The sequence below is a fragment of the Ambystoma mexicanum genome, chromosome 3q (assembly GCF_040938575.1).
Source record: "Ambystoma mexicanum isolate Mex_15411 chromosome 3q, UKY_AmexF1_1, whole genome shotgun sequence".
In the NCBI taxonomy this organism is placed as follows: domain Eukaryota; kingdom Metazoa; phylum Chordata; class Amphibia; order Caudata; family Ambystomatidae; genus Ambystoma; species Ambystoma mexicanum.
The window spans coordinates 292,719,411-292,731,324 of NC_090926.1; the positions used below are offsets into that span (position 1 = coordinate 292,719,411).

The 11,914-nt window shown below is 51.4% G+C and overlaps 1 protein-coding gene across 2 annotated transcripts in view; it reads right to left on the reverse strand.

Moving 5' to 3' along the window:
- The window catches only part of SPATS2 (spermatogenesis associated serine rich 2), a 729,295-nt gene extending 717,626 nt beyond the window's left edge, over nt 1-11,669 (reverse strand). For both annotated transcript variants that reach the window (XM_069653806.1, XM_069653805.1), the window contains exon 1: nt 10,863-11,669. In XM_069653806.1, coding sequence (XP_069509907.1) covers nt 10,863-10,881 — 19 coding nt within the window. In that variant the 5' untranslated portion in view covers nt 10,882-11,669. The remainder of the gene's footprint in view (nt 1-10,862) is intronic.
- Between the last annotated feature and the right edge of the window lie 245 nt (nt 11,670-11,914).

Genomic DNA, 11,914 nt, shown 5'->3' on the forward strand with positions numbered 1-11,914 from the left:
AAGGCCGAATTACTGCCCCCCAGAGCCCCGAGCAGCCTCCCACGAGCCATCTGCTGCTGCCTGCCTGCCTGCTGCCACCGTGCCCTGCCATTTGGTGCCTGCACATCAGCCATCTGCAGGGGTCCAGTTGCTGTGTCCACCCCTGCTGGAACAGAACACTCCCGACTGGGATACCATCGCTCCACAGCCCAGCCCCAGGACCCAGTTGCCCACCCACGCCTGCCTCGGGGGTCGCCATGTCGGGGCAAACACCATCCGAGACCACTGGCGACCCCCAGCCAGAGGGGCAGAGGGCCACCAGCTTCAGTCAGAAGGAAGTTGGTGTCCTGGTGGAGCTTGTCCTGGGGCATTATGATGCCCTCTTCGGATCACCACGCGCCGACAAGGAAGGACGGGACAGGATCTGGGACGACTTTGTGGTTGTCATCAACGCGGAGGGGGTGGCAACCCGCAACATCAAGCAAGTCAAGAAGCGCTGGGAGGACTTCAGGTCCAGGACCCTCATGAAGGCCCGGCGCCTCGTGGAGGGGGGCCGGGGCAGCATGAGTACCATCCAGCTGAGGGTCCTGGAACGCGTACGCCCAGCGCTCCATGCACAGATCCTTGAGAGGCAGACCCGTCTGGAGTCGAGCGGTAAGTGGCCAAGCATTGCTGTGTGAGACAGGGCATGTTGCAGCCTGCTGGTTGTCTGATACTTGCCTGTATGTGTGACATAGGCCATGTACGCGTGTGTGTGTGCAGGGACATCATGGTCATGCATGCGAGACCAGTAATGTGTGAAGCACACGGTTGGTGTATGTGTTGAAATGTAACACGGGGAGCCCTATGCGGAATGGACACATGAGAGCATGCCAGTCTCTGTTCCTGGACATGGGTGTGGGTGAGGGATGGGTGCAGATGCCATGTACATGTATGGTGTTCATGTCTGTGTTTCTGACCTGCGTGTCTGTGACTTGTGGATGCCATGGATGCATGACACATGTCTGTGACAATGTTCAGATTCACTGATGCAGCCTAGTTATCCTTGCATCCACTGTGTCTGGGGTGTACGAGTCCAGATGGATGAAAGTACGTTGAAGTGTGTGCATGTGATAGGCATGACCCATGATGCATGTGAGTCCAAAAACAACATTGTATGCTTCAAGAGTCCCTTGGACATGTTTGCTTATGTCCATAGCATGCGCCATGCCTGTTACTGCATGTGTTTTGCCTGCACTGACCCATGTGTTGTGGAGGGACAGGATGGAAATGATCTTTGACAGTGCCACTCATCTGCTATTGCTTCCTGTCTAGGGGACCATTGTACAGTACCCTGATGCTTGTGTTCTATGTCTCCCTCTACTCAGCGCAAAGTGAAGAAGAGGGCGGTGACGGCGCTGTGGAGCTAAACAGCGGAGATGCCCCCACGGCTGCAGCGGAAGGGGTGGGTGAGCCCCAACAGGGGCTTGCAACGGCGGAAGACGGTGTGGAGCCATCCAGGTTGGTGGTTTCCACAGAGGAGGAGGAGGCCGCTACTGAGCCGCACATGGGGCTTGGTGGGGGCATCCCTGCTGGTGCAAGTGGTGCAGTCCAGGGGCAGGGGCAGGAGGCAGCACAGGTCGCCGTGGAGGTGCCTGTGCATGTCACTGTCCCGGACACTGTGACTGCACCACCATGCACCAGCAGGGATGCCCCATCCCAGGCCCGTCCGCAGGTAGGGGGGATGTCCATGTCATCTGACTCCCCTCCACCTGCGGACGAGGGGACCCCTGGCCGTATGGAGAAGGTCCCGATTGGTGTCGCGTTGCGCACGGCTGTCATTCGTGATGAGGTGCGTGCTTCCCGGGGGGAGCACGCACGTCATCACGAAGAGCACCGTGCCAACGTGGCCCAGTTGGGAGCGGTCATGGTCGGGGGTCTCGGACCAATGCAGCCACCTCGGTGGGGATTCCATCCCTGCCACAGTCGGGAGTCGGAGGTCCAGCAGGGGTGGACACACCAGCAACTGGACCCTAGCAGATGGAGGATGTGACGGCATCATCGGGCAGGGCACGTGCACGACGGCGTCAGTGGTTTCCATCAGCCTGGATGCCGTCGTGCTGGCACAGGCAGTTGCGTCGGAGGCAGCGGCAGGCTCGACGTGGGAGGCATCATGGCTCGGGGCCATCAACATCAGGGGTGCAGGCATCGGCCGGAGGGCAGGAGAACCCTAGAATGGGAGTGGCTTCCTTGTGGGAGCGGTTGGGCCAGCAGATAGGTGCGGAGCGGTAGCGGGCAGAGGAGGAACGGCTCACAATGGTCAGGGCGGAGAACTCCATGCGGAGGGCCCTGAGGCAGGCCGAGTGCCTCGAGGCAATCCGCAGGGGGTTGGAGGTGGACACGTCGACGGCCCTGCGGACCCTCGGGGCCATGGAGGAGGACCGCCTCTGGGACATTGAGCAGGAGTTCGATGATGCCCTGGCCCGGGACATCCAAAAGTGAGCCGTCAGACTAGCCCGCTGCCCTTGTACATAGTTATGTAGGTAGTGTTAGGTTTCCTTTTTTTTTTTTTATTTATTTTGGACCTTTTGGACATTGGCCCCATTTTTGTATATAGTTTATTTTATTAGTTAGTGTTGTTAGATAGGTTTCATTTCTTTTGTTGGGATAATGGACCCTGGCTTGTTCGTCTGTACATAGTTCACTGTTGGATTTAATTTTTCTTTCACAATTTACCCATGGAGCAATGGCTTTCAATTATTATTTCCCATTGGATGTACTTTTGTGGACAGTGACTTTGGACACCATTACTTTGGATTATGATTTTTGGTTTTGCTTTTTTTCACGGACATGGTTCTTTTCATTTTTGTACATTCCCATTTCAGTTTATTTATTTTTGAATCTATTTATGTTTCCTTTAATACATATTTTTTGTTTATCGAACTTCAATGTGTAGTATCATCTCATTGGTTTCATGCATATCATGATATGGGTTTTGAGATTCACTGACACCCATTGGGTGTATGTGAGGGACATGTGTTTGTTTCGAAACTTGCAATTGGTGTTCTGTCATGTAATTGCCATTTCTGAGTGGGTGGATGCAATACTCGGGTGGGTGTTTTGCATTTGGAGGCTGACCATAGGGACCAGGGATCTAGATTGTGATGACATGTTGGCTGGGGAACATGAGTTGGGGCCTGCTGGCAGGTTCCCCACAGTGGTGGGAGACATGGGTGGGGGCCTGGTGGAGGGTGCCCCTGCACTGCTGGGGGGTGGGGGTGGTGGGAGACATGGGTGGGGGCCTGGTGGAGGGTGCCCCTGCACTGCTGGGGGGTGGGGGTGGTGGGAGACATGGGTGGGGGCCTGGTGGAGGGTGCCCCTGCACTGCTGGGTTGTGGGGGTGGTGGGGAACATGAGTTGGACATGGGTGGGGGCCTGCTGGCAGGTGCCGCACAGTGCTGGGGGGTGGTGGTGGTGGGGAACATGAGTTGGACATGGGTGGGGGCCTGCTGGTAGGTGCCCTACAGTGCTGGGGGGTGGGGGTGGTGGGGAACATGAGTTGGACATGGGTGGGGGCCTGCTGGCAGGTGCCCCACAGTGCTGGGGGGTAGGGGTGGTGGGGAACATGAGTTGGACATGGGTTGGGGCCTGCTGGCAGGTGCCCCACAGTGCTGGGGGGTGGGGGTGGGGGTGGTGGGAGACATGGGTAGGGGCCTGGTGGAGGGTGCCCCACAGTGCTGGGGGGTGGGGGTGGTGGGAGACATGGGTAGGGGCCTGGTGGAGGGTGCCCCACAGTGCTGGGGGGTGGGGGTGGTGGGGACTTGAGTGGGACATGAGTGGGGGCCTGCTGGCAGGTGCCCCGCAATGCTGGGGGTGGGGGTGCAAGGGGACATGAGTGGGACATGAGTGGGGGCCTGCTGGCAGGTGCCCCGCAATGCTGGGGGTGGGGGTGCAAGGGGACATGAGTGGGACATGAGTGGGGGCCTGCTGGCAGGTGCCCCGCAATGGTGGGGGTGCAAGGGGACATGAGTGGGGGCCTGCTGGCAGGTGCCCCGCAATTCTGGGGTTGGGTGTGCAAGGGGACATGAGTTGGTGATCATTAGTGCAAGGAGACATGTGCCTTTGCTGGGGGGCATGCCCATGTTGGGTGGGCTGCCTGCGGGACATGACCAGGGATGCAGGGTAGTCCCCTGTGGTGTGGGCTGCCTGCAGGGGCCGTGGAGGGTGTACAGGGAACACCTGGGAGGACCCACACTGCCAAATCACATGTAGGACTCCCCGGCACCCCTGAAATACACGTACCCTGCTGAAATCGCGTGTAAAACTTTCCGCGGACCCCTGGTATACACGCACACGCTCCCCCAGGCCAATCGCGTGTGGAACTTCACGCGCACCCCTGAAATACACGCACACGCTCCCCCAGGCCAGATCGCGTGTAAAACTTTGCGCGCACCCCTGAAATACCCGCACGCAGCCCAATCGTGTGTGAAACTTCCCGCGCACCCCTGAAATACCCGCACGCAGCCCAATCGCGTGTGAAACTTCCCGCGCACCTCCGATATACACGCACACGCTCCCCCAGGCCAGATCGCGTGTGGAACTTCTCGCGCACCCCTGAAATACACGCGCACGCTCCCCCAGGCCAATCGCGTGTGGAACTTCTCGCGCACCCCTGAAATACACGCGCCCAGGCCAATCGCGTGTGGAACTTCTCGCGCACCCCTGAAATACACGCGCCCAGGCCAATCGCGTGTGGAACTTCTCGCGCACCCCTGAAATACACGCGCCCAGGCCAATCGCGTGTGGAACTTCACGCGCACCCCTGAAATACACGCACACGCTCCCCCAGGCCAGATTGCGTATAAAACTTCACGCGCACCCCTGAAATACCCGCACGCAGCCCAATCGCGTGTGAAACTTCTCGCGCACCCCTGAAATACACGCACACGCTCCCCCAGGCCAGATCGCGTGTGAAACTTCTCGCGCACGCGTGTTCCCGAAACCCGTAATACGCGTTCCCCGCTTTGCGTTTGCTGTTTGCCAGTCTGGTAAACTGGTACAGGGTTGGCACAGCCCTTTGCGATGGTTTTGCGATCTTGATGGCTTTTCCTTGCGCAAGGGCGTTCTTGGGGGCGTAACTGGCGCTGCTGCAGGGTCGCTGCGCCACTCTGCGCCACGTCTGCTTTTGGAGGCGAGAATCCATGAATACGCTGTGTGCGGAAATTGATTTTATCGCACGCGGCTGGCGCAGACATTCGCACGGGCACGCTGTGCGCCAGCCGCGTGCGACACTTTTGTGAGGAATTTCATGAATCGGCCTGTATGTGTGTGCAGAGAATAGGAGCGTATGGATAGGTCTCATCACTGCCTACACACACCTTAGAGCACCAAGAGTCTACATGTCATTTCCGGAAAAATGAAGCAACATTTCAAACACTACAGTCTCATCTGATGTAGACATGATCTGGCCAACATCTGGGGAGGTCAGTAGGGAACTAGGATATATTTGGGTCGCTATGCTTGGATCTTGTGGACAGTGCCTCAGGATTTCTGGCATGGTTCTCACCAGTGTCAGGAGCCGGGGCGAGGGGAGACGAAGAGTTTGCCCATACTCATATTAAGTGTGATTTCATTTTGGCTCCCAGGGAAAGTATGCATTTGCGGTAAAGTTTATCAGATGGCGATTGCGTAAGAAGGTAGTTTGAATGGTTGGTGGTTTTCTCTTCCTTGTTTCCCTCTATCCTCTTTCTCTCAGATGTATTGCCTTTATGTGGTTAGACCACCATCAGACCATAGGCAACTGTTGAATAAGTGCAGGAGGGGCAGAATGATCTGCTTTTTCCATATCCAACAAAAGGTTGAAATCTGGTGCCTGCTGTTAAACTGTGCTTTTGACGGGGGTTGTTGTACTGCGGGTAGTTTTTTTTTAATGGCAAAATTGCCTGGACAACTGGCAACTTTATCCAACCTTTCTTACCATCATGTCCTGAAAAATGCAACTTCTTTTTCGCCTCCCACCTTCTGAAAATTGCAAGTTGCTCCGAGACCTTCTGGGTACGGGGAGTACTTAACCAAAAAAAAATGCAAGTATAATAATATTGGTATGGGATGTTAAACACTTTGGACACTTTATTTATTGAAAGCCTAGGTTGTCATTGTGGGGGTCGCCAGGGCGGGTGCTCAACAAAGGTTTGCAAAACGACTGCATGTGGTTATGGGTCAGCTCTTTCAAAAACAGGTGGGTGTGGGTAACAGGCATGCATTTGTCAAGATACAACAAACAGGGTAGCTAATTGAAAGTCTGGGTGGGAAAACACCTGCATTCCTGCGGTTATATCCCGTAGCTTTTTAACACATCAGAACGGACTATGGAGCACTATCTTAAGCATACATTGTCATGATTATGCAAGCAAATGGGTAAAGACCACTCAAGCTGTCCCTCAATAAGAAGCACACCCAGACCCGGTCAGGAGAGGCTCTCCCTAGGTTGCCGGTGGTGCGCCGCCTATCTACAAAGTGATAGAGGGAGAGAACTGTCCCTAATAACCAATGACACACTGAATGAGTTCTGAAAAATTAAAAATCCAAAAAGGGGTGATCTCAGACAAGTATTCTTAGTTAATCCTGTCTGATGTGTTTTCCCAAGATGCAAGCTGCCAAGGCGCGTTTCACCTAGCTTTATTAACCAACTAGGTAGCAGGCTCAAGAAGCATCTATTGATCACTCCTGGATACAAAAAATAAAAATACAAAAAAAAAAAAAAATCGAGACATCCCATGTGCGGGATAAAAGTAAGATTACGCACAGACACTTATTGCAGATTACTGCATAAACAAAAATGTAACAAGTGTATCCTAACACAACTTCAAGGATATCGTCATAATCACTATGGGTCAACCGTTTTCGATGACTGATATTATTGATGTCATTTTCTTCAGGACCCAATTATTCACATTTCGGCATGGCTCCATAAGAGATCCACAGTTCCGGATTGGGCGAGAGAGTACACGGCAGAGAGTAGACACAGACACAAGGCAATCATTATCCTCTGCACCCGACGTGGCCAGGCGAGGAGTGATTCGGCTAGCCGCACGTTTCCACTTACCACCCCCATAACATCCAAGTTGTGAGTTCTGAGGGGATGGAGTTGTTAGCCCAATCTGGAACGCTATGGAATATCTGGGGAATTTATGACCCTCCACTTAAAAAATTCACCAGCCGCCACTGGCCCTGGTAATGTGCTGGGAGCAGAGTGGGGAGAGCCATTGGATAGTTGTGGGAGCAGGGTGGGGAGAGCCCAAGGCCTGGGCTAGGAGTGGGATGAGTGAGTCCAGCAAGTGGGGGAGGCAGGGACTATATTGGGAGCAGAGTGCGGCGACGGCGCGCAATAGTTCGTAGCCATTTGGACTTATTGTCCATTTTGCTGTTTTTTGGGGTGGGAGGCGGCCTACCCATATTTTTCTCTGGGGGGCCCAGGTCAAAACGGTTTGAAGATCACTGCTCTATAGTAAGAGAAACCCTTATGTCTGCACCCCTGACACAAGGATATATAAACGGTTGGGATACAGAATGTTGCAAGTACACTGGGAGAGGAGGTGGATTGCTCTGAAAAAAAGCCTGCACTGTGATGAGCTACACATGTGTTGGTAAAGTAAAGGCAAGGTCCTTGTATATATCGACATGGTGAATATGTTTTGTCCATCTAAGGAATATCTTTAATCAACAAATTATAGAGTTAGAGACTGATTACCACAAGTGAAACTTGCTCTGCGCCACCATGTGTGTGCCATTTATAAAGGCAAAAGAAAGTGTAGAGGTGGTGGTGTGTACAGTGCATTCACCCAGAAAAAATGGGTGCATAGAGGAACCGGGGTAGCGATCTCTGCCAGCATCTTCATGTGGGGGGTGGTCTGTTTTGGTACCATAGAAAGAAGGGATGCCGACTGCTGGGCGCAGAAGCCACGGATGTGTCCCACGAAAAAGGGATAGCACACAATTAAAGAATAGGAACTTTGCGAATATGACACTTGGGTGCTGAATGATACCAGCAACCAAGAAAAGAGAAATATATTCCGTAGGATGAGCCACCGAGAGCTCAGATCCGGTATTTGGGTGCACATTAAACTGACTATTCATTAGAACTATATATAAGGAGATGGCAGGAAGCTTTGGTTAGCATAACGGCACGCTTGGATGAGTGTCTGAGAAACCTTCCAGATAGTGAACACAATTGATGGTCATTCCAACTTTTGGGAACAAAGGGGTGCAAGCATGGACTTCACACCTGGGACAAATGTGATCTGAATTAACAAATTATGATAAGACTTTGGAAACATGCCTCCCACGTTCCCCAACAGAACCCACGGTGCACCTTAATATTCTTGCAAATGTCAAGATAAATCCTGAAAAGCAGAGGCAAAAATACCAAGTTTCAAGCTACTAGCCAGCCATAAAAAGTCACTTGCCACCTCAATTCTACACATATACGCAGCACACCATTTCTTACTGGATAAGAGTCAATTATTATTAGCCAATGGAGAGTGCACATTTTGAGCCCTGCACAAAAGCATGTGATGACAGTCTCCTGCTTTTTCTACAAACCCCTCGCCCATGGGTGAGAAAGCCGTTTAGAGTGCTTTCTTCCCGTGCGGCAGGTGCTAGTACACTGGGCCACGCAGCCTTCACCAAATCCATGCCCTTTCAATGGTTAGTGTATCGAACATATAAAATATAAACATGTATGGTCAGGCTACTGAGCTCAATCAGCATTAAGCACCAGCACTACTCCATAGTGCTTACTGGAGGGTGAGAGTATTCATTGAGATTCAAAACAAAAATCTGCAGGTCACACATAGATCTTAGCAATGGGTACATTAGTATACACGGCTGAGTTTTATAACAAAACAAACATTGTCAATGGCAAAAGCTGTGTCTTTTGTGTAGGCATTTGCCAGGCACCACCATAATGGTACTAGCCGGACAATAATGGTAGTAGCAGAAAAATGGTTGAGAGTACATGGGCATACAATAACAGTGCACAAGTCAAAACTGTTGGCTTTGCCAATACTTGTTTTTTAACAGGACTCCAGTAAAGTGCACACATACTGCTCAAAAATCAAGCAGCTAAAAGGCACACATCATGAAGACATTTCTAGGACATCGGTGGCTTCCATTTACAGCGCCACATAAATGGCATGGCAAACACTTCAAAGCACACAGTCTGATGTTATTGCTTGATAAAGATAGCTCAAAGAAATCCCAGGAAGTTTTTTTGGGGCACGGAAGAGCAGGAAATTGATGGGAATTGCTATAGGGATTAGCAAGGCTGCGGGCACTTAATCAGTGGTTACAGAAACAAACACATAAGCTTTGTTTGTCCCTCCTCATAGCCCATCCCCCTCCCAACTTTACTCTAATAGATTATTTTCAGTTTATAGGTGGTACTTTAGCACCACCTAATTTCTCAAAGGAAGAGTAACACTAACTACAAACAAGTTAGTACACCAAAAAGGCCCAATTCCCCATTTCACTAGTCTAACGCTTCCCGGAAGGCCCACCTCATGAACTAGTTCCTAAAAAAAACTAAAAAAAAACAAAACACACATTCAATGGTTCATCTGCTAAAACTCTCTGGCACATAAACCCACTGGAACACAATCACTCTGTGGAGCCAGGGGGTGAGTTTTGAGGAGCTTGAAGACAACAACCCACCAATAAAAGAGGATTCACCCAAGCACAACCACCAAGACATGATAAAAACACCACCACAACAGGGTTCTCGGTGCCCATGCTGTGGGCGAGAGAAGGACAGCAACACACACACACTTCGACAGAACCTTAATGGCAGCACAGGGACGACTGGAAACAGGATTGATGGAAGCGGGGATAATGAAAGGCCTGTAGCACATATTGACCCTGTGCAGCCAGGGAATTCAGGCTAATTATTATTATTTTTGTTCACAGGGTCTATTTCACTTGAGCACTGAGGTTTGTGAGCAGCCATAAACATTTATCAAATAACAAAAAAAGAGGACCCAGGCTAGGATGAACATGAGAGACCCTTCAGGAACAAATGTTACAAATAGATACTGCTAAATCATGCACTGGAATAGGGCTAGAAACAAGCAGGTGAGACCTGAAGGAGACACAGGAAGAATGTGAGGGGAACCATTATAAATGTGGAAGACTAGAAGGAATCAGGGACAGGGCAAAAGACAGTCACTGCGAGCAAAACGTATCCACTGATGAAAAGTTTGCTTTGAACAGAAATGCTGTACGTACATGAGAACAACAAGACTGGGTCAATCGTTAATCACCTTTACAGAAGTAATAAGTGATACATGAATAGGTAGGGGTTGAGCTGGAGGTCGGAACATTGAATAACGTCAACACACAGGCAAGAGCAGCTACGTACATTTTATACAAGAGAGGGCCACTGACTTGACAAGGACTTGTAAGCGACCAAGGGCTGACACGGACAGAAGATGTGCTCTCGAGGTGTCATCATGTTGGTAAAGAGACTAACACACTTGGGTAAGGGCAGAAGGACTCCTCTGCCTATATAGGATGTACCGGACACAGGTACCATTTGCAGGGTCTCCACTCTCCAAGCGCTCTAGATGACAAAACATGAAACGGCTAAACACAGTGAGGAGGGGTGACCCCCAATGAGTTTACGGTGCAGCAATGAGGGAATAATTATGTTCCATGGAAAAGGGACCTAAAGCACAGCGAAAGTACGAGAACGTGGGATTTAACTATCTAGAAACAGAACAGAAGGTTTCCCAGGGACCCATTCTCACTGAGAAGTACCAAGAGTGAGGATGAGTGGCAGACACAAATAATCACCACTGAGATGAATGGCAGCACATATTCAGCTCACAGAAGGCTCCTTCATCACTCACCTTTTTGTTTCTTGGACATATTGGCCGGCTGTTTTACGGACAGTATCTCCTTCTTGTCTTCAACGCGACAGGTAGAGATCCTACCAGGCCAACGAGGTTGCCAGTAAGGACGGAGAACTGTGTCCCAGAAGGGGGGTAGTGATCAGGGTAGAAGGAGGCGTGCCGAAGCCTGTCTTGCCGGTAGGACAGAATCAAGCTAGATCAAGTTTACTTTAAAATAACGAACTGCCGGTAGGACAGACAGAGTTGGTGGAGACCAGGGCTTGCAACAGTGGTCTAGTCAGCAGGGTACGGAAAGCAGTGGTCACAGTGCGGCCTAGGAATTGGTGTCAGGCAACCTACTAAACACCAATTTCCTCTGATGAGTTTTGCACTCTCGCTGGACTGCGCGCAGCTCTCAACAGAAGGACCTGTCAGGAATGAAAGCTGCTCAACAGCTGAGAGGCAAACAGCTTCGGAGAACTCATCAGGTAAATCAACAGCTGGAGGCGGAGAAAAGGGGGAAGCGCTTAGACACACCCCCTGCGCTTGGGGCCAAGACAGGTGCGCAGATCGCTGCACACACACACACGCACTACACCTGCCCAGGGGGCGGACTAAGGACCTGCAGTGGCCTCCTGTACAGGATCCTGGAGCAACCCTCTGACTCTGGGCATGAGTCAGTAATACATCTCTATCAAGGCCGTGTTCTGCAGCAACTTTCAAACTATCCTTTGCTCTGAGACCTGCAACAACATTTAGACATTCAGTGTCTCGTCTCCACCGGGACAGAGACCTGGCCGGGTTATAGTGACTAGTTCCCATTAGAGGAACGCACCCAGCAATGCGTGGTCGTCACGTGTATTACACGTTACGTCCCATACAACGTATGTCGATGTACGTCACCTTACTGTTCCCGCAGGCTAAATCTTATTCCACTGCGTGTCGTTTAAAGAGCGTGAAGGAAGGAGCCGCGGTGTTCTCGCTGCAGACGCAAGCCGACACTTATTCCTTCGAAATTGATAGAAAGTAGCCAATTCCCTGCACGTTAACTAGGTGGATTTACGAGGATA